General features: G+C 45.6%; 1 protein-coding gene across 2 annotated transcripts in view; it reads right to left on the bottom strand.

Moving 5' to 3' along the window:
- The window catches only part of DPYSL5 (dihydropyrimidinase like 5), a 104039-nt gene that overhangs the window by 18175 nt on the left and 59473 nt on the right, over positions 1–26391 (bottom strand). For both annotated transcript variants that reach the window (XM_023230056.1, XM_023230057.1), the window contains exons 3-6: positions 7061–7219; positions 4336–4515; positions 3448–3516; positions 186–230 (exon numbers count right to left, since the gene is read on the bottom strand). In XM_023230056.1, the coding sequence (XP_023085824.1) occupies positions 186–230; positions 3448–3516; positions 4336–4515; positions 7061–7219 (453 nt within the window). The remainder of the gene's footprint in view (positions 1–185; positions 231–3447; positions 3517–4335; positions 4516–7060; positions 7220–26391) is intronic.

The following is a 26391-nucleotide window of genomic DNA, read 5'->3' as shown; positions in this document are numbered from 1 at the left end:
GCCCAGCTGATTTTTGTATTTTTAGTAGAGATGGGTTTCACCATTGTTGGCCAGGCTGGTCTCAAACTCTTAACTTCAGGTGATCCACCTGCCTTGGCCTCCCAAAGTGCTGGGATTACAGGCATGAGCCACCATGCCTGGCCAAGGTTGGTTTCTAACCCCAGAGTAGAGATCGAGGGACTTACCCTGTTTGCAATGGTGATAACACGATGAGTGGCTTCAGCTTCCAGCTGTTAGAAACAAAGGACAGGAGGAAAACAAACTTCACCATCTCCTCCAAGCACACCCATACCATACTCTCCCACTTATGGAGCAATCGCACCCACAGGGGTTGGCTTGGGGCAAAGCCTGGGCAGAGACACCAACCTCCAACCACCGTGGCTCACAGCGAGGGAGAATTCTAGGTCTTAGAATACCAGGCACGTCCTTGCTGGATGCTACTTGGGGCTTAATTAAAAGACAAGGAAACAACATCTCTCCATAGCCACCTCAGAACTGCAGCAAAGGAGAAATAGTGGCTGATTTGACTCTGGAAATTAGCCTAGATTCGGGTTTCTGTGCATGGTACTATCGGCATTTGAGTTGTATAATACACACACACACACACACACACACACACACATATATATATATATTTTTTTTCTCTCTTTTTTTTGGAGATAGGGTCTCACTCTGTCTCCCAGGCTGGAGTACAGTGGCATGACCACGGCCCACTGCAGCCTTCACCTCTAGGGCTCAAAGGATCCTCCTACCTCAGACTCCTGAGTAGCTGGGACTACAGGCATGCACTACCATGCTTGGAGAATTTTTTTTTTTTTTTTGAGACGGAGTCTCACTCTGTCGCCCAGGCTGGAGTGCAGTGGTGTGATCTCGGCTTACTGCAAGCTCCGCCTCCCGGGTTCACACCATTCTCCTGCCCTAGTCTCCCAAGTAGCTGGGACTACAGGTGCCAGCCACCATGCCTGGCTATTTTTTGTATTTTTAGTAGAGATGGGGTTTCACCATGTTAGCCAGTATGGTCTCGATCTCCTGACCTCGTGATCCGCCTGTCTCGGCCTCCCAAAGTGCTGGGATTACAGGCATAAGCCACCATGCCCGCTTAGCTAATTTAAAAAAAATTTTTTACAGAGATGGGGAGTCTCCCTTTATTGCCCAGGCTGGTCATAAACTCCTGGGCTCAAGCAATCCTCCCGCCACAGACTCCCAGTGCTGGGATTACAGGTGTGAGCCACTGCAGTCAGCCGAGTTGCGTAATTCTTTATGGTGGGGGTGTCTGCGCATCGTAGGATGTTTAGCAGTATCCCTGGCTTCTACTCACTAGATGCCAGTAGCATCCGCCTTGTCCCCCAGGTTGGGACAAGCAAAAATATCTCTAGATATTGCCAAATTTCCCCTGGGGAGCAACATCTCCCCTGGCATAGATCCAGGGCCCCCCCACCTTTAACCAATAGATAGTGGTGGTGATAATTATTGGTATTATGACCACAGCCAAAGCCTTGCTCTTTCCCTTGTATTAAGTAACAAAGTCTAGTGTGTGTGTCCACCCCTTGCTCACTCCTGTTCTCACAGGCACACCACCCTCTGTGTTTCAGTCGAATCTGGTGTGTTTCTCTACCAATTCAGAAGTGCCAAACAGGACCTATATTCAAGGGCTCTGAAAGAAAGGCACAAGTCAGGGCAGTGAGGGGGACTCCTCAGCGGACCCAGTGTGGGCCAACTTGGTTTCTGGGAGTGGCAGTGCCACCACATCCTGTGTCCTGCTCCTTGTCCCTCGAGGCCTCCCCCTCAATCCCTCATGGATATCCAACCACCTATCTGCATTTTAGGCTTTGAAGAAATGAGAAGTTTCTCCCCCTCTTCTAAAATAGTAGAGAATGAGTGAACAGGGTAATAGGGCAGGAAGGCGTTATTCGTCTAATGTGGTCCCTCCAGAGCAGAATTCTCTAGCAGGGGGACTATAGGGGATTTGTGTCAATGCCACGCAAAACTGCACAGGAATAAAGCCAGAGGGCAGGCGGGAAACAGACCTTTGAATGACCATCCCAGCAGGTAACGGGGGGAGGAGCATAGACTTGTCTGTGTCTCCTGTTTCTGGTGGAAAGGGACCAAAGCGGCAGTCCCCAACCATTTTGGCACCAGGGACCGGTTTCGTGGAAGAAAATATTTCCACAGACTGGGACATGGGTGGGGCAGTGGTGGTGGGGAGTGGAGAGGTATGGTTTCAGGATGAAACTGTTCCACCTCAGGGCTGGGCACGGTGGCTCATGTCTGTAATCCCAGCACTTTGGGAGGCCGAGGCAGGTGGATCACTTGAGGTCAGGAGTTCAAAACCAGCCTGACCAACATGGTGAAACCCCATCTCTACTAAATATACAAAATTAGCTGGGCGTGGTGATGCATGCCTGTAATTCCAACTACTTGGGAGGCTGAGGCAGGAGAATCGCTTGAACCTGGGAGGCAGAGGTTGCAGTGAGCTGAGATTGTACAATTGCACTCCAGCCTGGGCAACAAGAGTGAGACTCTGTCTCAAAAAACAAAAGAAAGAAACTGTTCCACCTCAGATTATCAGGCATTAGTTAGATTCTCATAAGGAGGACGCAACCTAGATCCCTCGCATGTGCAGTTCGCAATAGGCTTCACATTTCTGAGAATCTAAGGCCACCACTGATCAGACAGGAGGCGGAGCTCAGGGGGTCTCAGCTTGCCCACTGCTCACCTCCTGCTCTGCGGTCCTCTACCACTGTCCATGACCTGGGGCTTGGTGACCCCTGGTCCAAAGTATTCCTCAGATGCTCAAAGGAATGTCATCCCCCAAAGGCAGAGTTTATAGTTTGAAATTTCTTCTAACACCTGAAGGCCTTTTCAGTCTGTCTTTTGTCTCTTGATTTAGTTTTTGGCACAGCAACCCCAGGTGTGCTGACATTGCCTCCCCCAGATCCTTGAAATCAGAATCAAATGGGAATTTCACCCATGGAGAAAATGATGCAACACATATATATATATATATACATGTATGTATGTGTGTGTGTGTATATATATATGTATGTGTGTGTGTGTGTGTATATATATATATATATATATAGACTCTATCACCTGAGCTGGACTGCAGTGGCATCATCACGGCTCACTGCAGCCTCAACCTCCCGAGCTCAGGTGATCCCCCTGCCTCAGCCTCCCAAGTAGTTAGCTGGGGCTACAGGCATGAACCACTATACCCAGCTAATTTTTTTGTATTTTTAGTAGAGATGGGGTTTCGTCATGTTCCCCAGGCTGATCTTGAATTCCTGGGCTCAAGCCATCCACCCACCTCAGCCTCCCAAATGTTGGGATTACAGACGTGAGCCCTTGTGCCAGGCTAATTTGTATGTTTGATGTCTCCTCCATCCTAGAAGATTCTGTCAATCTACATGAGAGACGCTGACAAAGGCCACAGGAAGTGTTTCTCACCTCCTCTGGACGGCTGATTTCGATCCCTTCTGGACCTGTGATCCCCAAATCTAGTGCCTCCTTAGCACCCTGGATAACAGCAAGAAAAAGAAAATGGAGAGAATCACAGAGATACTGTGTAAGAAAATACTGAACCCAAGGGACAGTGAAATATGCTAGACACAGCCTGTTTCAATAGGCTTGCTTCTTTTCTCACTTCTGCAATGTTCGTCTTCTAAAGAAGGCAGAGCATGCACAGGCCCCCCATGCAGTGGGGCTCTCCTGATTCTCACTTTATAATGACTGAACATATCTTGTTCTCTTAAAAATACAGTTAACTATTACAACTAGCAACAGGCCTGGGACACCAAAGACAAGCACTCTTTACTGATTTCAAACTCAGAATTCCCTCTCTGGAAATCGAGACAAATCTCTAGCTTCCAGCAACTCCTAGGCTAGCCCTTACCCCAAGACCTAGGAGAACGCACCAGAGGCTTGTCCTTCCTGGTGCCATGAATTGATGTCTTTAATGTCTCAGATCCTCTGAAGAGGCCAAATGGAAAGCGGATTCTTATTTATTCTGTATATCAAATCTCATTAAAAATATGTCTGAGAGGTGCTCCAAATTCTCTGCTATAATAGAATGTAAATCTCATATCATTAGAATTAAGACATCATCACCTAAGACTTAGAAGCCTTTTTGAACCATAAAAAGAGATTTGTTTTTTACAGACAGTAGTAAAGTTTGGGATTTTCTGACCAAGATCTGACAGCTGGGGTGTCCACACCTCACACTTTAACAACTGATTTTGTCTGAATCCTGTGGGATCAGTGACGGGTGGTCAGGAATCCCCTGAGAACTGTCTCCACTGGTGTCCCTCCATCCAACATTCTTGGCTGCAGACTTGCCTCGGCCACAAGCTCCCCGTTTTCAGCATGGACGCGGGCGATTGCCCCAATGTCCTTGCAAGCGTGCAACACTTGGTACAGCTCACTGTCTCGAAGCATGTACAGGTCCTTGTAGGTCATGAACATCTGGAATGAGTTGACACCCTTCTCCCTCACCAGTGTCTCCATTTCTGCTTTCACCTGGAGAATAAGTGCAAAGGCAATGCTGTGTGAGGGCAGACACGCAAGAGGCCGACTGGCAGGCACCGGCCCAGCATGGGGGAGATGCGGGGCCTGCCTCAGCTCAGTCTGTTGACCCCCGCACACCTCTCTATCTCACTTTCCTCCCACCCCACAGGCTGCCGTGAGGTCACCTGAGCAGATGGATGCAGAAGTACTGTGAAAATTGTCAACATGACACAATTTAGGAGCCACATTGTTACTACCTTATGGGCACGTTTCTCCTATCACTTAGGCCTGTCCCCTATGTCTGTCTCCAAACCAGCCTAATGGTAAACATAGGAATAATAATTTTAATTTCTGTGGGCTGTTCCCTGGTGTTACAAAGAAGGCACACTAATGCTAAAAATCCAGAGGCCCTGGGAAAACTGAATTTAGGAACCAAGCCAAACGTGAACAAAGCGATGAGAGTTAGGATATTCCTAACAACATGATTTGTATTAGGAAAAGCATGGAAGCAACCTTGGCCTGACAACAGGAAAATAAGTTCAGTTTCATCCATTTGGTAGAATATTAGGTGGCCGTTATATTGCTGGTCATGAACTTTGCAGCAAAATAGAAAATGCTCACACCTATGCAAAATAGCTACTCTGTGAAAGCATGGATGAAAAAAGACAGGAAAGAAAGAAATTTAACAACAGGTATTGTGTTGGGGGTTATTGGATTATGTGCTTCCTTTCTTTTCTATTTTTAACATCTATAATTATAAACATTTATTTGATTATTATAAAACAGAATTTTAAATTCCTGATGCATGAAAGTCACCATAAGCTCTTGGAAATTAGGGAGGGTTGGCCTGGCTTCTGTGCTGCAGGGAACCTGAGCAGACCCTCTATTCCAGGCCAGCTCCAGGGGAAGTAGAGAGTGGCTTGGAGGTAGAGGCCCCTCACCCAGGAGGGTGTCCAAAAAGTAGACCCCGTTTGAGATAAGGATTGGCTGACATCCAGCGTGATTTGCACCTCTGGCCCAGAACCAAGAGGAGGTCTTCTATAAGTGCCAGGTCAGAAATAATGAAGAAACCGGATGAGCCCCCAAATCAAGGCTAAGACCGGAGGGCAGGAATATACTGAGGCTTTAGATAATCATCTCAGTAGGGTGTTAGGCCCTTTATACCAGGGCCTACACCTGAAGAACTTTGTAAAACTTCTTTTTTTTTTTTTATGATTAAGAACAGAGTTTATTCGAGCTGAAAGCTTGAGGATGGCCACCTGGGAGCACAGATTCAAGCTGCCCTGAATATACACTCTGATTAGCAGCAGTTACAAGTGGGGTTTTAACGGAAAATGAAGAGGCAGTTCCTAAGTTGGTAAAACTAATAATGCTTATTATTTTTATGATTCTGGGGCACCCACCAAAGTACTAGTACATGGAGCTTAATAAATAATTGTGAAAGAATGACTATCCAGACTGCTACCCTGGGCAAATAAGCAGAAAAACCCCAGAAACAAAGCCAAATCCAAATGCCTGTAGATCAGGAAGAGCAAGAAAGTGGGAATCCAGGGAAAGGACACTGGACTGACACTGGGGCCTGGGCAGGGGGAGGACAGGAAAGCCAGAGGCCTGGGACACAGACACAAAGGAGGCACAGAGGCTGAAGTGAAAAAGGTTCAGGGGGTGCCAGCCTCAGTCACAGGCCAGGACAGCCTCCATGCTTCTCGGAACAGGAGCTGGGCCCCCAGTAGGAAAAAAGCGTGACACTGTCCATTCATTCCAGGCAGTGCTGAGGCAGGACGGGAGCCTCAGTTGGGAGACCTCAGCTCAGTGCTGTGGACTGTCAGTACACATGGGATATGGACTGTCAGTACACATGGGATATGGCATATGACCCTCTGCACGTGAGCCCTGCTCAGGCCACTGCTCAGCAGCACCGCCCATGACCTGTCGGTGGCGCCCTACGTTCACACGACGTAATAAGAGCCTCATGGTCTGAGCAAGGAAACTGCGTCCCCAAGGCCTGGGCTCTGGCCTTGGTCTCTCTGTGCCTGCCGGAAAACGGCTCATTAAGTTAAGCAGGACAGGCCCACCCGCTCGCCTTATGGAATCCCAAGTGTGTTTTCTTTCTTTTTTTTTTTTTTTGAGACGGAGTCTCGCTCTGTGGCCCAGGCTGGAGTGCAGTGGCCGGATCTCAGCTCACTGCAAGCTCCGCCTCCCGGGTTCACGCCATTCTCCTGCCTCAGCCTCCCAAGTGGCTGGGATTACAGGCGCCCGCTACCTCGCCCGGCTAGTTTTTTTGTATTTTTTAGTAGAGACGGGGTTTCACCGTGTTCGCCAGGATGGTCTCGATCTCCTGACCTCGTGATCCACCCGTCTCGGCCTCCCAAAGTGCTGGGATTACAGGCGTGAGCCACCGCGCCCGGCCCCAAGTGTGTTTTCTTTTGGTATTGTGGGGAGCTAGGATGGTAGTGGGAGGGGTGCCCCACACAAACAGGAGGCACTGCATCCCAACCCGCCCCGCTGCCTACAAGACCACTCGTGCCTTCTTCTGGGATCCCACCAGCACTGTTACCTTGGGTGCCCACCAGGTGATCCCCACATGGAGGGCGTAGTCACAGCAGACCTTGGGGTCGGCCAGACCCCGGCACTTCTCATAAGCGTCCACGAGGGAGGTCTCCTTGTCGGGCAGGACATGGCCGATGATCATGGTGGTGCCTCCGACGAGCGCTGCCTAGGAAGATGGGAAAAGGCAGTCTCGTCACAGCCCTGCCTGCCCCCAAGTCCATGATGTGGTGAGACATGGTCCTCATGGTCCATTCAAAGACAGGCCCTGCCTCACAAGAGGCTGTGAGGACCAAGGGCAGCGAGATTTGGGAAACTGTAAAGAGCTGTGTGGAGGCGCAGGAGCCAGTGTGACCTTCATCATGACCAGGGGTCCCCAGACCTGCTTCTTCCTCAGCCAGGGTTTCAGCTTGGTGCGCTGGAAAAACCCACGCGGTGGGTCACCAGGCCTAAGGCCTATCTTCCCAATGAGAGATTCTCTCCCTAAACGATTTTTAGCCAATTGACTCTATAGATGTCATGACCAAATGTCTGTATGTAATAGATAACATAATATAGTGCCGTATCATATAATAACATATTGATGCCATAATCAAATGCCTGTTTATATCATTTACTTAGTTGCACACGTATACTTGAACCATGATATATAAAATGCTAATTTGGATATACTGTTTTGTTTTATTCTCTCAAATTTATTTATTTTTTTTTTTGAGACGGAGTCTCGCTCTGTCGCCGGGGCTGGAGTGCAGTGACCGGATCTCAGCTCACTGCAAGCTCCACCTCCCGGGTTTATGCTATTCTCCTGCCTCAGCCTCCCGAGTAGCTGGGACTACAGGCGCCCGCCACCTCGCCTGGCTAGTTTTTTGTATTTTTTAGTAGAGACGGGGTTTCACTGTGTTAGCCAGGATGGTCTCGATCTCCTGACCTCGTGATCAGCCCGTCTCGGCCTCCCAAAGTGCTGGGATTATAGGCTTGAGCCACCGCGCCCGGCCTATTCTCTCAAATTTCATGAAGCAAGTTTGTTCAAACATTTTGTACACATCTTCAACCTCAGGGTCTTTGTCTTCAGTTTTTCTAAGCACAGGGGCTTCATTTTCATCTCTCTTGTTTGAGACAGGCAGTTTTTCGATGCAGTGTGATTTATCAGTGAAAACTGATCCTATTCACAACTCCACAAGATACCACTTTAAAAAGAAATTGTTAAAAAGCCTCACTCACAATCATAGAGTGAACCCCCAGGAAAAATGACTAAATCTGTATTAGAGATTCCTCCCTCTCAACTTTGTAAAAGTGAATTTTACCAGGGGACTTCTGTGAACTTCCAAAACTAGCATTGATCAAAAGCTATTTCAGGCTAATGTGTTGTTCCCAAACAAAACTTAAAATAAAATTAAAATAAGTGAGAGTGGGCGCGGTGGTTCACACCTGTAATCCTGGCACTTTGGGAGGCTGAGGCGGATGAATCACCCGAGGTCAAGAGTTCAAGATGAGCCTGGCCAATGTGGTGAAACTCTGTCTCTACAAAAATACAAAAATTAGCCAGGTGTGATGGTGGGTGCCTGTAATCACAGCTACTTGGGAGGCTGAGGCAGGAGAATTGCTTGAACTTGGGAGGCAGAGGTTGCAGTGAGCCAAGACTGCCTCATTGCACTCCAGCCTGGGCGACAAGTGTGAAACTCTGTCGCAAATAAATAAATAAATAAATAAATAATTGAGAGAGAGCCCCATAACATGACAGTCTTTGTGAGGGCTCCAACACAAAGTAACACAAAGTGACTCAAAATGGTTTGAGTCTTTACAGTGCTTCACAGCTCCAAGTTCAAGTCCCTGCTCTGTTCCCTTGTGGTTGGAATAACCCCAGCCAGGTTACTTAACTTCTCTGGATGCAGAGTCTTTACCTACACAAAGGGTGGCTTCCTTGTTGGGCAGTTGTGAAGGTTAAGTAAAACATCACTATGGAACAGATGTGGTAAAATGTTGTCCTAATATGTGTGTTTAGTTACTCAGAACTTCGGTTTTGGTTTTTGTTTGAGACTGGGTCTCATTCTGTTGCCCAGGCTGGAGTATAGTGGTGCAATCATAGCACACTGCAGCCTCAAACTCCTGGGCTCAAGCGATCCTCCCGCCTTGGCCTCCTGAGTAGCCAGCATCGCAGTTGTGTGCCACCTTGTCCGGCTAATTAAAAAAAAACTGTGTGTATATAGATATATATTTTGTAGAAACAGGGTTTCCCTACGTTGCCCAGGCTGGTCTTGGAACTCCTTGCCTCAAGTGATCCTCCCACCTTGGCCTCGAAAAGTGCTGGGACTGCAGGCATGAGCCCCTGCACCCAGTCGGAATTTAGGTGTTTATCCCTGTTTTCTGTAGGGGAGAAAAAGAGCTCCATGAAATTGTCTTAATGGTTTCATGCTTCTCTATTCAGTTAAATCCTTGATCACAAATCAAAAATATTGCTGGGGGATAAGGGACTGAAAAAAATTAGCTCAGCAGCCCAACAGCAATTAAAATGAAAACTCTCACAACCTTGATGTTCCATGATGCAGGCTGGGCCAGTGAGAAAGTTCCTAGTTGTCCCGTGGTTTGACTTCTTGCATAGCTTAAAGCAACCAACAGAGGGTGGTAGTTCTGTGGTACCTGCAAGAGCTGCGATGGGGGCGGCAGAGGAACCGGGAGAAAGAGGAGAGCAGTGCAGATTGTAGCTTTACTAGCAGGCTTCTATTTCTGATTTTGCTGGATCGTGCCAGGCTGATTCATCCTCACAGCAGGTGGTTGTACTCTATTTTGTCCTGAAATGCATCTCTTGCTTTTATACGTGCACATGGGGGTGTATATTGGGGTTTTACACACTAACTTGTTTCATTTTTCTGTGGCTCTAGATTGCGTTCCTTTGCACCCCCCCAGTACCTCTGCAGGCTTGGATAGGAGAAGAGGAACCTGGAAACGGCACAGTGAGATGAAAGAGCCAGGACCAGTCCTCACAGTGAAGGTCCCAGGGCAAGAGGAGAAAAGGAGGATCATGTGCTGATTCTGTAAATACTCGAAAGCTAGATCAAGCTAAAAAACCATTACATAGAATGTACTCTATCCTCCTACTCTGTCAAATATATCTTCATAAAGGCCAAAAGGGCCAGGACCTTAGAGTCCTCAAGGTCCTTAAAATTCTGAACTATACTTCAGGGATAGTTGGCCTGAGCCTCTGTGCCTGCCCCCAGCCCACACTCCCCTATCCTGAATCGATCCTGCAGCCTGCAGACCTAAGCTCTGTCCAACTCCTGCAAAATGCTGTTCTTGGGCCCGGTATGCACACAATGGTGGTCTGTCCCCCAGGAGGAGATATTCGGGGTTTTGTAGGCTCTGGAATGCTCAGGGCTGTTTCTCAGGGAATTCCAGGGACCCAGAGTGTAGTTTAGGAATGGGTGAGTGGGGTCTAGGTAGACACAATCCCCAGCCCTATGGGGCAGGGGTACAAGTTGTTGGAGGGCCCAAGCAGAACCCTGAAGTCCAGAGCCCTGGGAAGAGGCTCCTTTCGCCTGGGTCTAAGGACAGGAACTGAAAAGAGTTTGGGAAGGAGTTGGAAGCATAGGAGGTGGTCTTGACTTTCCCATATATTGGCTGTAATCTAGGAGCAGCCATGTGCCCCCTGACATGCACCTTACTTCTCAGGGGTCCCAGAGGGTCAGGTGGCAATGGATGTGAGAGCATCTACAAGCTGGGAGGGGCATGCACATAAGTGTCTGGAATAATTACTACCGTTGCTACCCCAGGCCTCAAAACAAGAGTTTCATTGGATCAGCAAACTCTCCCCCAGCTGCAGGCTCGCAAGCCCACACCACACACTGATGTTCAAGCACTTGTTTCCTCTTAGGCAAGACATACATAGAGTTGGCTTTTTGAATATGTACCATTCCGACCCAAGGATGAGTGCTGACAAGCTCTGTTTTCACAGGAAAGTGATATCACAGATGTGACAGACCTTTTTAGCGTCATCCTCCGCAAAACAGCCTTGTAGAAATCGGCAGCAGTGCCCAGCTCAGTCCTGTTCTCGAGGCTTTCAAAAGGATGATGTTTAAGAACATGTGATTGTTGAATGCTCATGACTGTTTTTATGCAAAAAATGGTGTTGGTTAAGTACGTTTCAGAAGATCTTTAATGGAAGTCAATAAAAATGATGTTCATGAAGGCTGTCATAACATGGAAAAAGTTTTATACTACAATGAGTGAAAAAGGCTTGATTCAAAATGCTTGGAACCATGTTCAAACACACATACTCCCCACACAAGGAAGAAAAATGCAAGGAAATAGACCAAAATATTAACAATGGTTTGTTTGTTTGTTTGTTTGAGACAGAGTCTTGCTCTGTGGCCCAAGCTGGAGTGCAGTGGTGCAATCTCAGCTAACTGCAACTTCCGCCTCCTGAGTTCAAGCGATTCTCCTGCCTCAGCCTCCTGAGTAGCTGAGATTACAGGCACCTGCCATAATGCCCAGCTAATTTTGTATTTTTAGTAGAGATGGTGTTTAACCATGTTAGCCAGACTGGTCTTGAGCTCTTGACCTCAAGTGATCTGCCTGCCTTGGTCTCCCCAAATGCTGCGGTTATGGATGTGAGCCACCACGCCCGGCCAACAATGGTTATTTTTGAGTGATGAGATTCTGAGGAATTTATTTTTTTCAACTTTTCCAAAATTTAACAGAATATAAGTTTTATAATGTACACTTAAAAATAAATTTGGAGGAAGTTAAAACTGCAGTATTTAAAATTTTAGTTAGCCATTCTTAATGTGTTTATTTTAAAGTTATGAAATATTTCAGAGTAAAAATATAGAAAATAACAAAACATATACTCATATATCCACTACTCAAAATTAACATATGTTAACATTTTTGCCATGTTTACCTCAGATGCTCTTTTTAAAGAAAATGAAATGAAATATTTCTGATACAACTAAAGCCCTCCATCCTATTCCCATCCCTCTCTTCCCTGAAGATGGCATACATTCCTCCCATCTGTGTTTTTATGCTTTTACTACGTAAACACATAACATTTACAAATTTATACAAAATGTATACAATAAAAAATTATACAAATAGTATCTATCGTACTGTCTATATTCTTTTGCAACTTGCTTTCATGTACTCGATATTATCTTTAAGATTTATTTATGTAGATTTATTTCATTCCTTTTAATTGATTTATTATATAAACATGCCTCCGTATATGAATGCATTTCCAAATTCATGGACATTTACAGCTTCACACAGTGCTTGAGCATTCTTGCACGCATGTGAGCAGAGACCACATTGCAGGTAGACACTGCCAGGAAGCAGAATTGCAGCTTTGTAGAACATCCTCATCTCCAATTACTCCAGACCTGATCATGGAACAGCTGATCGCACGACAGCCTCCTTGAGCCTAGTGGCTGACCAAAAGTGCCCATTTATCAACCCAAACCCTTATTTTTAAAAATATAAACGTTTAAAAAATATCTGCCCAGCCAAGCATTTCCCATTGTGTAGGTGGAAATTTGTTTTTATCCTGACATCTCTCACTATTAAATTAACAGAGACATTAGGATCATTTGTTTAACCAACAGACACTGCACCATTATATATATTTGGAAGAATACGAAACATCATTTTACTATTTCAAAGGGTCACTATTATTTTGTTTTTGACATTTATAACATACCGCTGGGTAAAGTTGGATTTATTTGATGTTCATTTGTTCCCTAAGAAAACGCAATATATTTAATGGTAATCCATTTCATGACACAGTTTCCAGGCATACACTTGACAAGGTGCAGGAACCTGTACTAGAACTCAGCCTAAACCTTTTATGAACGCCATCTTTATACTTCAGAAGTTCATCAGACCACCGCGGGGCACATGGGGGGGTCTCCATATTGACTAGGGAACTGCTCAGCAAGTTGGAAAGACATTTCAGATACTTGTGGCCCTTCAGATAAGATTCATTTGTTGACATTACAGCGTTGTAGAGAATGATGTGTTGGTCACGTCCAGCTTTATCAGGAGAAAGACGTTTTAAGAGTCACTCTCTTACCATTTTCTACAGGACTGCCCTGCCGCTCCAGTGTGTTTTGCTGAATTTCCTGCAGCAATTGCTTCCCAGCAACCCTGCCCACAAGATTTGGTCCTCTTGCTTCAAGGCCAAGAACCAGTCGGTCAAGTTACAAACTTTGTGCTCTGCTATTGAGAAGGCACTTGGGCTGCAGCCAATTCACGGAGTTTTTCATTGAGGAAAGGGGAGAGACTTCCTAGAGCATATCCTCATATGAAAATATGCATGGAAAAAGGGTGTATGTTTGAGGAGGTGACTGGAATCAGAAAAGCAGGATCTGCTACTACTGGGATGTATATAGATTAAGGCCAACTCGATCTTTATAGAGGGAACAACACTGCACTGAGAATCAGACGATGAGTGGATGTGCTCTGCAAACTGGTAAGTGCAACGCAAACATGTCTGCAGCTCTTAATGCTGCTGGAAAAGCTATCATTTGTTCAGATGGATCTGCCTCTCTTGGAATTGCTGAACCACTTCCTTTTCTTTTCACATTAAAATTATCTTCCATCTTTTATTCACATCCTCCCGAAGTACAAGAGAAACAAAAAAATAACCAGCTCAATAGTTTCTATATTGCTCATGGTAACTTCCTTCACCTTCAGCATTCTCTTGGCTACTTATTGGCCATCTGGAAAGCAAGCTTTGAACATCACCATGGGATATGAGCAACCCCATAACGGGTCCAAGCATTTCATCAAGTGAGATGATGCATGTATGGTACCTGGAACCATGCCTGGCATACAGGAAACACCTTTCCCATTCTGAATCACAAGCCCACCATCCAGGCCCAGCTCCATGGGCATGTCGCCCATGCAGCTGCACAAAGCCCTATATTTAGAAGGGCTCTGCGCTTGTTTTTTTTTTTTTTTTTTTTTGAGACAGACTCTCACTCTGTCTCCCAGGCTGCTGGAGTACAGTGGCGTGATCTTGGCTACTGAAACCTCTGCCTCTCGGGTTCAAGCGATTCTCGTGCCCCAGCCTCCCCAATAGCTGGAACTACAGGTGTGTGCCACCATTCCTGGCTAATTTTTTTGTATTTGTAGTAAAGACGAGATTTCACCATGTTGGCCAGGCTGGTCTCGAACTCCTGACCTCAGGTGATCTGCCTGCCTCGGCCTCTCAAAGTGCTGGGATTACAGGCGTGAGCCACTGAGCCCGGCCATTCTGTGCTTGTTTTAATGTTCAGCTGTCACCATCTGGAAATTCTTAACAATTCTTAAACAAGGAGTCTCATATTTTCCTTTTGCACCGGGCCCCGCAAATTATGTGGCCAGTCCAGCCATCAGCTTATCACCTACGCTGGCCCGATGTAGGGGAATCAGGCTCTTAATGGCCTTACACTGGGCTTCACTGTCAACTCAGCTAATTCACATGGGTTGGGGTTTGCTGAGGACACTTGACCACTTGACCGTTTCTCTGATGATCCCCTTCCAGGCAGCTTGCATGCTGACCACCACTCCATCCTCTTTGTGCCACTCCCCAACCCCACACCCAACCCCAGCACCTTCTGTCAGATACTCCTTAAGAAAACAGCCTCTTCCAGGGCATCTGAGAGATGCATAATTTGTTCTCTGAGGCCCCACTCTCTGTCCCTTTGGCTACACACAGCCCTCAGGCCTTATCTTGACTGATAATTTGCAGCCTGTTGAGCTCATCCTGAAGCTGACAGGTTTTCCCTAAATTGCACATTTGTAATTGATTGCACTCCTAAACTTCCTTTTACTTTCCACTCCTACCTTCTGGGTCTACAGCCTTTACCACATCATCCAGGGCATGGTCCCACTTCCTGACCTTACTTTGCTGTCACTCTAAATGTTATCGTATGTAAAACTCACACTTCGTTCTTTCAACTTTCTACAGAGGAAACAGGCAACATTCGATCCACAATATATTTTGAAAAAAAACATTCTCATACTGAATCTGCCTGCCACTTAAAGCACATTAATACTATAGTATCCTGACAAGAATCAGACATTCAGGCAGGCAGATCTAGGTTTAAATTCCAGCTCCATCACTTATTAGTCGTAAGATCTTCAGCAAGTTACTTAATCTCCTTGAGCTCCATTTCTCCCTTTGTAAAACAGAGATAGTAATACTTCTCTCATGGAGTTACTATGAGAATTAAACGACATACAGCATATAAGGCACCTAGCCCAGTGCCTGCACATAGCAGGAGCCCAGTTATTCCTGAGGAACAAGAAGCATGATTTGTAGGTAGCACTAATGTGCACACTATGTGCCCTCTATTATGTGTATCAGACGCTCCAGAAGAAGAAATGTAAGCATCTGAAGGAGCTTAGTGTCCAACTGGCAAACAGGAAAGGAGAAAAGTTCAGTTTTAATAGGAATGACTTCAAAATACTATGAGACTACAAGGCAGCAAGAGATAGTATTCCTTGATGATGATGGAGAGCAGCAAGTGCAAAAGCAGCCCAGTGGAAGGAAAGGTCATGTTAGGATAGGAAGGCTGTGAGCAGTGGGTAGGCATGATTTGACCAGGACCAGGCCAGGATGCTCCAGGGTAGCAAACGGCATAGCAAAGTCAGAGGCACAGCAGGAAGACAGAGAACAGGCTGAGGTTCCGGCTGAGGCAGGTCTGATTAGGACCAAACTGGGGACTTTGATTAAACTGATTCCATCGCGTCGGCAAAGTTTGTCACCTTGTGTGACAAGTGGAGGTGGTGGTAGTGAGGGAGTTTAGGGAGTGTGGGGTTTAGGAGCACATTTACAGAGAGGAGTCAGGCCACACTGCCATCCCTGGACATGTCTGGCCCAGGATGGGAGGCTGTCGGGGGAGCTGGGATGCACTTGATCTCTGCTGTAAGCCACGTGCAGCCACAAGCAGGCTCTGGGCAGAGGAAGAGCATGAACAGCAGACTTCGCAACATTACTCTGGCTGTAGTGTGCAAGCTCAAGGGCAGTGTTGGGATGATGGACCTGACTGGAGGCTGGGTTGGAAAAGACATATGTGATTCATGTTTCTTGGAAGAAGCAGCAAGCTTTGATGACAGACGAGGAGGTGAAAATAAATAACGGGGGAGGTTTTATGCTTGGGTGGCTGAAAAAATGGCATCAGGAGAGGGAAAATCAAATTTAGGGGGAAGGGAATTTTTAGACACATAGAGATAGAGCTGATTAAGAGACATTCAAGTGTTGATAAAAATTGCTAATAATTAACATCATGAAGCACTTCCCTTGCCAGTTTAATTCTCCCCCAAATAGGGGCCATTATTATTCTCATTGTACAGATGAGGAAACTGAGGGCTGATATTCTCATCTATTAGGCTAGAGGGACCTTCTTCCCATTCATTCAGGAGAGGGGTGGCTAAAGATGGAGGTGATCAGAGGAGACTGGGAGGAGAGCGGAGGAAGTGCAGGCCCTTTGTCCCAGACTTCTTAGTAGAACAGGAAATAAAGCCAAAATCCCAGATGGAAGGTTTTGGGGGAAATCATGAGTGTTGGTCTGAGCCAAGGTGAGGCTTAGGAAAACCATTTGGAAAATGCACTGCAGAGTCAACCAGACAGGCAGTGACAGGGCTTGGCTGAAGTTTCCATGCCGCTGTAATGGACCCACTCTGAACTGGGAGCTGGGGCAGAGAAAGCAATCTGGAAGAGCTGAGGGGCTGGGAGCCCAGGGGTTAGGGATGGTCGACAAAGGGGTCCAGGCAGAAGTCCAGCACAGTCACAAAATGGGAAGGGGTCCCAGGGCATGCTGAGTTTGGTTTGGGGCTCAGAGTGACATTTGCATTATTCAGTTGGTTAGAAATGCAGTTCAATTCTCCGATGGTGCATGGAGGCAGGGGCAATGGTGGGAGAAGCCTGAACTCTGGAGCCTGACAGACCTGGATTTGGGTTCTGGCTGTATCCCTTAGGAGTCCCTGGTCTTTAGCAAGTAGGCCTGGCTTGGGTGGATGGGTTACCTGCAGGAGGTATCCCTGGAAGAGAAGTGGGGTTGTATGGAGGACAAGGAGCATGTTAGGTTGGCCTTTTGGGGCATCCAATGCACAATGTCCAGTAGGGAGGTGCACAGAGGTGGCTGGTGGATGGGCTGCAGGTCTAAATGGGAGTCGTCAGTAACAGATTATGTAGGGGGAGAGGATGGGTAAGAGGAAGAGACACTCTGGAATAGGACCCTGAGAGGCCACAGCATAGGAGAGCATCAAGATGAAGACAAGACCAGGAAGGAGACTGGGAAGGAATTGCAAAGAAGTAGGAGGAAGCCCAGGGGGTATGGGGTTATGGAAGCCAAGCAAAGCCTCTTACCAAGGCACCGAAACTCCCTAGGGCTCACTGGCTTCAAGAAGAGGTAAGCTCCCCTTAGTGGTTAAGATGCAGGCCCTCCCTGGGAGTCCTCAATTCCTGCTCCCCATAGGTGAGTAGCCTAGGGACCTTTCTTGTCCCAGAGACAAAGAACACATCAGTTCAGGAAGCCCTGATTTCAGCCTGCCCTGGCTCCTGCTCAACAGGTGGACAGATCCCAGGCACATCCCACACTGCCAGCAACCACTGCTGAGAAGTGAGAGAAAGGTCTGTGATTCTGTGTGAAATCCCTGCTTTCCCTCCTCCCTTCAGCCCCATCAATAAAGAACAGGCCAGGCCTGATTGGTAAGCTGTAGGGAGCAGCTGGGTCATGCATGGGTCAGGAGGCCGTGCAAAAGCCCCTGCCCCTCCTTCCATTCTGTCACAAATTCCTAAGTACAAAGGGGAGCTGACTCCAGGGCTGCCCCAGCAACGCCTGGGAAGACCAGAGGACCCCCCAGGGAAAGACGATTCCAAGGTCTGCGATTCTCACCCCGGAGGGCTTCAAAGCAGCAAGGGGGTGCTCCCTCACAGAAGGCTCTCGGATGAAACTAGACCCAGAGAGAATCTACTGCAAGGGTGCAGACCAGCCCAAAGACCTGGCCCCTTTCTGCCTCCTGCATCAGCACAATGAGGTACTCTCCCATCTAATCTTCACAGCCATGTGAAACAGACATGGTCATCTTCTCAGGTTTTGGGAGACCAGCCAAGGTTGCGATCCAGGTATTTTTACTCCAAATCCCACATTCTTCTGTAATACTGAAAACTGGTCTGAGGCTGCTGCTAAAATAGTAACTCGGCACAGAACCTCCCAGCCTGGGCGATCCCACCCCAGCTTCAGGGTCTCCCAGAGGGTGTTCTTAAAATAGAACACTGATAAGTTAGTATCTATATCAGCTCTAACACTTTTTTTTTTACATTTTGGAACTAGAATTACATGAACACCCACTGGTGGGAGAAATGTAGAAGCAGGCATGGTTTTTATGGTGAGACGTGAGGCACATTTCCATGCTGAAGACATTTCCTTTAAGCCCTGGAATGAATTGGGCGAATTCCCAGACATGGCAGATCAGCGAGTCCCAGGGATACAGAAGCAGCTTGCTAGAAAAAGTGGTATCACTCTCACTGAAGTCATCAGGCCACTGTGGCATTAGCTCCTGGGTTTAACACACTTTCAGGAAAGAAATTAACATTTACTGACAGCCTACTATGTGCAATGTTCTTAATATTTATTATCTGATTTGATTCTCAAAATGACTCTGTAATGGAAAGTAGGAACTCAAACAGGTATTTGTACACCCATGTTCATAGCATTCACAACAGCCAAAAGGTGGTAGCAACCTAAGTATCCATAGACAGATGAATGGAGAAGCAAAATGTGGTATCTATGTACAATGGAGTATTATTCAGCCTTAAAAAGGAAGGACATTCGGACACCCGCTGCAACATGGATGAGTCTTGAGGACCTTATGTTAAGTGAAACAAGCCAGTCACAAAACAACAAATACAGTATGATTCCATTTATGTGAGGGACCTGGAGTAGTCAAAATCAGAGAGAGAAAATAAGATGGTGTTGCCAGGGACTAGGGGAGGGAGGAATGGGGAATCAATGTTTAATGGGAACTTCTCATTCGTTCAGCCTCATCGACAGAGAGCCAGTGGGGAAGATGAAAACGTTTTGGAGGTGGACAGTGATGATGGCTGCACAATAATGCGAATGTACTTCATGCCACAGAACTGTACACTTACAAACAGTCAAACGGTAAATTTTATGTTGCATGTAGTTTACCACAATAAATACTTTTTAAAAATGCCTCTGTAGGGTAGGGATTACTCTTCTCATTTCACAGATAAAAAAACCAGGGCCTAAGAAAATCACACAGCCAGACTCTAGAGCCCCCTGGTTTCCTTTACACAAGGCTAGAGTAGCCCTGGCCTGACACAGGGGCTCCCCAGCTCCAAGATTCCTCGAAGAATGGAGAAAAACCCAAGTGAAATCGGACCTAACTGCAGCTTAGAAACAGAGGGGTAGGTGTGACTTGGGCTTGAATTACAGGGTGAAAACTGAGAATTGTGCCAACATAAAATGATGAAATGAGGAGCTCCAGGCTTCTCTCTAATCCAGAATGATTATCTTCAGTGCCGAGCATCCAATTTAAATTCATTGTGTTTAATACAAAGCCACAGTACGGAGCCGGCTGGCTCCCGACATGCGGTTTCCATGGAGACTGGAGAGGCTCCTCAGAGGAGCTGTGTGGTACAGGGAATGTGGCTGCCAGCTTCCGGAGAGCCGCTCTGAAACAGAGCCACAGCGAGAGGCCCTTTGTCACCCACATCCTTAGCAAAGCCCCTTCTAACCCCAAAAAAGGATGTTTACAGGCCAGCAGGCCGTGATGATGTTTATTAAACATCCAGGCTACCCCGGATGCCAGAGAGCAATAAGACACATGTAACTCTGCTTTCTCCATCCCCGAGCTGCCTCAACGTGGCAAGACCCTCATTTTAGTCCCAAAGCTATGAGGGGGGACAGTGCCATAGAGCTGCCAAGAGGCCGCCCTGGAAACGTGGTTTCCAGGAACGGGGGCTGCGAGGCAATGGGTGGCAGACAGGCCTGCCCTGCCTTTATTAGCTTGGCAAGTTATTTCACCTCTCTGGGACCCTGCTTTCCGTCTGCAAAGGAAGGATAAGATCTGCCTCAGGGGGATTCAAAGATCAAAATAAGTGATGAATGGGTGTGGATGTGCTCTGATGGGTGGGCCTGAGGTCCAGGCCTGACAGCTCAGGTGCATCCCGATTGCAGAGGGGTTGGGGGATGGACGCCTAACCTCAGGTCCTGTGACAGCCATGTGCTGCCATGCGCCAGCTCAGGGTCTGAGGTCCCAGATCCCCTTGGGGGCTGAACACACCCCATTTTGAGGACTGTATTTTCCATCTGGTGGGAAAAATATACTCTTTGATGGCCACTAAGTCTAGGGCTTCTAGATTGGGGGCCAAAGTGCTCTCCTAAACCTAAGTCCTGGAGTGTGTTTTGCCTGGCAGTGTGAGAATCAAGGCAATAAACCAGAAAAGAGAAGTTCCAGCCCAGGCCTGAAGGTAACAAAGGATACTGTAAAGAACGGAAAACTGACTGAGGGAAAGGGGGGCGGGGCGGTGGCTTAGTGGTTAGATTCAGTCCAGGAAAAGTTTAATCCCAATCTAGTCCTCTCAGGAGCCCCCAGCCTACCCCTCTTCTCCACCAACTCTAAATCTGAGGCAAGAGGAAGCATGAGTTCTTCCCCATGATGTCATTGTAATTTACTTTAAATTAGACATGGGTGATATGAAGACAATACATTTACATCAATATTTATAATCATGTCATAGATTTTTCCCTCCAAATAACTTGAGAAAATTTTAAAGAAAATTCCTAACCTTTAGCCAACAGAAAGGGGCCATGTTAAGGACTGAGAATGTTTATCAAGTGCTTGGTTAACGCATTCATTTCTCTATGTTTTTGATTTGCAGCCTGCCCTAAACTATTTGCTTCCAAGGACATAAAATAGCCATACAACTTTGAAAAACAACAGAGTTGGAACACCTACACTGCCTGATTTCAAGACTTACTGTAAAGTTACAATAATTAAGAGACTGTAGTATTGGTGTAAAAATAGACAAACAGATCAAAAGAAGAGAAGAGTCCAAAAATGGGCTGGCACATGTATGGTCAATTGACTTTTGACAAGGGATAATCTTTTCAACAAATGGCTCTGGAACAATTAGATAGCCATTTGCAAAAAAAAAAAAGTAGATGTTTACCACATACCGTATATAAAAATTAACTTAAAATAGGTCACAGACTGAACTGTAAAAGCTAAAATTACAAAATTCTAAAAGAAAACATAGGTGAAAATCTTAGAGACCTTGGATTCTGCAAAAATTTATTGATTACAGCACGAAAAGCATAGAGTAGAAAAAAAAATCGATAAATTGGACTTCAGAATTAAAAACTACTGCTCTTCAAAAAACACTTAAGAAAATGAAAAAGTAAGTAACAGACTGGGAGAAAAATTTGCAAAACATATATCTAATAAATGACCTGTAATTAGACTATAAACAACTCTTGGGCTGGGTGTGGTGGCTCATGCCTGTAATCCCAGCACTTTGGGAGGCTGAAGCCAGCAGATCACCTGAGGTCAATAGTTCAAGACCAGCCTGGCCAACATGGTGAAACCCCGTCTCTACCAAAAAACAAAAAACAAACAAAAAAACCCCATCTCAAAAAAAAAAAAAAAAAAGAAGAAGAAAGAAAAAAGAAAACAACTCTTATATTCAGATATTTAAAAGTCAACAACTTATTAAAAGATGGGTAAAATGTATGAGCAGACACTTCACCAAAAACATATAGAAGGTATATAGACACATGTAAAGACATTCAACACTGGTCACGAAGGAAATGCACATTGTAACCACACTGAGATACCACTACACACCTATTAGAATGGCTAAAATTAAAAATTCTGACCACAACAAGTGGTGGGAATGATATGGAGTGATTACTGATGGGAAATTGTTACAACCACTTTGAAAACCAGGTGGCAATTTCTTAAAAAGCTAAACGTAGACCTACCATATGACAAATTCCACTTCTGGGCAAAGAAATAAAAGCCTATGTCCAGACAAATATGTGTATATGAATGTTTACAGTAGCTTTATCTGTAACAGCCAAAAACTTAATACTACTGAGGGAAAGAAGCCAGACAAAAAAAGGAATGCATATTGCATTATTTCATTTGTATAGAAATGGTAGAAAATGCAAACTATAGCGACATAAAACAATGGTAACCTGGGGTGACAGCTGGGAGAAAATTACAGGAACACAAAGAGACTTTCAGGAATGATGAATATGTTTATTATACGGTGATGGCTTCATGATGTATGTATATGTCAAAATGTATCAAACTGTGTACTTTAAAATGTGCAGCTTATCAAACATTAATTATACCTTTTTTTTTTTTTTAAAGGTGGCTTCCCAGGTTACCTAATCATCTTCTCCTTCTTTCTATACATACTCTTCCCAAGAGTAGAGTCCACTAACATTTACCAATTTTTTTTTCTGTTTTTAGACAGAGTCTTGCTCTGTCACTGGAGTGCAGTGGCATGATCATAGCTCACTGCAGCCTCAAACTCCTGAGCTCAAGTGAGCTCAAACTCCTCCTGCCTCAGCCTCCCTAGTAGCTAGGACTACAGGTACACACCATCATGCTTGGCTAATTTTTGTATTTTTTGTAGAGATGGGGTTTTACTATGTTGCCCAGGCTGATCTTAAACTCCTGGCCTCAAGTGATCCTCTTGCCTTGGCCTCCCAAAGCTTTGGGATTACAGGCGTGAGCCACCGAGCCACTGAGCACCACTTTGTTTAGTTTTATTTTAAAATATTAATTGAGAATACTGTGGATCGTTTAAGTCTAACAGGAAAATTATTTATGAATTAGGGGTGGTATTTATTAATCTCTAATGGTACTTCCAGCTCTAAAACTGTGTGTGAGAGAGCAAGTGTGAGTGTGAGATGGTGTGTGTGATGTGTGTGCAGCATGAGTGAGAAACAATTGTCAGTGAGAATGTTCTTACAATAGTTGGCCCACAGTTATATATTTATTTAGTCACCAATTAAAGATCCTTACAGGGCTTCAGTTTTAGTCAACAAGAAACAAAAAAGCATCAGAAGGAGAGAAAAATGTGGCTGGCTGCAGTGATAAGACAAGGGAACAATGAGGCTGAAACTACCCAGGGGAGAGGATCCAACACCTACGCACATTTCTACCTGTAAATGAACCAAGATATGTCCTGTATTTTCTTTCTTTCTTTTTTTTTTTTTGAGACGGAGTCTTACTCTGTCACCCAGGCTGGAGTGCAGTGGCGTGATCTCGGCTCACTGCAAGCTCTGCCTCCCAGGTTCACGCCATTCTCCTGCCTCAGCCTCCCGAGTAGCTGGGATTACTGGCGCCCACCACCACGCCTGGCTAATTTTTTGTATTTTTAGTAGAGATGGGGTTTTGCCGTGTTAGCCAGGATGGTCTCGATCTCCCGACCTCATAATCTGCCCGCCTTGGCCTCCCAAAGTGCTGGGATTACAGGTGTGAGCCACCGCGCCCGGCTGATATGTCCCTTATTTTCAACACAGGAATATGGCAACTTCAAAGGTAACCTCTGTGAGGTTTGGGAGAACAGATATTTCCAATTAAGAAAAGGCTATATTCAAATATTTCTTGAAATATTAAAAAAGATACGAGCTTAATTTAAGAAAAGTAAAAGAAGAAGAAGGGAGAAAAATGTCATTCATGTGTAATATGTATCATTGAAGTGCACATACAGTATATATTTTTCTTCTTCCTTTTTTCCTTTTATAAATTCCAGTGGATGAAAGCATAAAGCAAAGCTTCTTGTACTAAGCATGAAAGATTTCCAGGACACTTGGCCTCAATCACAGAGGGTGTATTTATTTTATTCTGAATCAAAGGTTTTAAAAATGCAATAATCTGCATTGATAAATTCTTTGCAAACACTATTCTAGAAGTTGAGGAGCTGCTTGGTCACCATAGGAGGTTTTTTTCAATGCTAGAGATACAAATTTATAAGAAACGATAGATCTCCTCATTCACATCAGTTCTAAGAAGGATCAACCTGGCCTACATTTTGGCCTACCAATTAATGTACACGTAGAATGAAAGTTGCCAGCAAGGTTTTGAAAGTAGCTGGTTTGAAGCAGGACATCTTTAAATAGCTCCTGATGCCTGCAGAGTTTATTACTGGTTATTTCTGCCTTTAAGAGAAAGAGAGAAGAGAGAAAATTATCTAGAATTTATCACTATTACTATCGGACTCCATTCAAAATCTAAAACACACACAGAAATTCTAACGGTAGGAACAAAATCCAGTTCTTTTACTTCCTATTTGATTCTTAACTGTTTAATATGTATGCTTATGAGGAAACTATAGTACAAATGGAGTTTTAAGGGGTCTGACTTTGATCAACATGATATATTTATTTATTTAACAAACACTCACACAATGCTTAATAAGCACCAAGTATTCTTTTTAAGTTCTTTACAAATAATAGCTCAACTAGCACTTATAAAGAACCATTATAATCTCCATTTTCCATATATGAAAATGAAGGAAAAGACAGATTAACTTGCCCACATTACATAGCAAGTGAATATGGAGCTGAAATCCAAACTCCAGCATTCACAGCCCCAGTCTGTGCTGATAACTCCCACTCCGTGATGACATCCATTTCTTGGATGTCGACTACACCATTAGGGCTATCTGGATTCTGTGGCGAGTCACAAGTTAAATAGTGGTCTCTCCTCCTCAAAGGGTCTCCAATCTTGTTGAGAAACAAACTTAATATGGGAAACAATTTGAAAGCCCCAGGATGACAAGTTATTTCAGCTGAGGAGAAGAAAGTGACATCCTGGAGCTGGGTTAGCTGGAGAAGGAGTGAGACGAGAGGGTGTTTGCCTTGAAGGAGGGGCTCTGTGCAGGGGTGGAGAGAGCCGGCAACAGGCAGCATAGGATGTCCATGGAGGGCATCTTCCTGATGGATGGGTGCATGTGGGGAGCAGCTGGCCATGAGGGATCGATGGGAGGGCAAGGTCAGATCAGGGGTTGCCCAGGGGGAAGATCCATACATCCAAACTTGATGTCTTAGACAACAGGGAGCCATTGCAGGGACACCACATCAGGCAGAGAGAGAGCTGTGAGGTGAAGCGGGGCTAAGGTGATTTTTGATTTAAAAAATGTAAATGTGGGCTGGGCGCAGTGGCTCACGCCTACAATCCCACCCCTTAAGAGGCTGAGGCTGGTGGATCACCTGAGATCAGGAGTTCCAGACCAGCCGGACCAACATGAAGAAACCCCATCTCTACTAAAAATACAAAAATTAACCAAGCATGGTGGTGGGTGCCTGTATTCCCAGTTACTCGGGAGGCTGAGACAGGGGAGTTGCTTGAACCCAGGAGGCGGTGGTTGTAGTGAGCTGAGATTGCACCACTACACTCCAGCCTGGGTGACAGAGCAAGACTCCATCTCAAATAAATAAATTAAATAAATATATAAATAAAAATGTAAATGTGGAGTCTTAATTTAAGTAGGCCGAGCATGATGGCTGATGCCTGTAATCCTAATACTTTGGGAGGCCGAGGTAGGAGGATTGCTTGAAGCTAAGAATTCAAGACCAGCCTGGGCAACGTAGCCAGATCCAGTCTCTACAAAAAATAAAAATAAAAAACTTAGCTGGGCACGGTGGCATGTGCCTGCAGTCCCAGCTACTCAGGAGGCTGAGGTGGGAGGATGGCTTGAGCCCAGGTGGTTGACTCTGCAGTGAGATATGATCATGCCACTACACTCCAGCCTGGGCAACAGGGCCAGACTCTATCTCTAAAATAAATAAATAATAAATAAATTATGATTTAAGTAGTTTAAGCAAGATAGTTGGAGTGGAGATGTACTAGGGCAAAATGTCTATAGGATAACCATGTTTTTGCATGTGACTCCCTGGGGTAGGCAGAATTCTAAGATAACTTCCAGTGACCTACATCCCTGTATGACTGCCTCTCACTGAGTGTGGCAAGGATCTTGTGAATAAGATGGGAAAACATACTCATGATTAGGTTATATTCCATGGCACAGCTGACTTTGAAAAAAAGGAGATTATCCTCAGTGGGTCTGGACTAATCAGGTAAGCTCATAAAAGCTATAGTTTGGCTGGGCACGGTGGCTCATGCCTGTAATCCCAGCCCTTTGGGAGGCCGAGGTGGGCGGATCACAAGGTCAAGAGATAGAGACCATTCTGGCCAACACAGCGAAACCTCGGCTCTACTAAAAATACAAAAATTAGCTGGGCATGGAGGCGGGCGCCTGTAGTTCCAGCTACTTGGGAGGCTGATGCAGGAGAATCGCTTGAACCCGCGAGGTGGAGG

This window comes from Piliocolobus tephrosceles, chromosome 15 (assembly GCF_002776525.5).
Source record: "Piliocolobus tephrosceles isolate RC106 chromosome 15, ASM277652v3, whole genome shotgun sequence".
NCBI classification, from domain to species: domain Eukaryota; kingdom Metazoa; phylum Chordata; class Mammalia; order Primates; family Cercopithecidae; genus Piliocolobus; species Piliocolobus tephrosceles.
The sequence above is the reverse complement of the archived record's forward strand: the minus strand, read 5'-3'. Positions and strand labels throughout refer to the sequence as shown.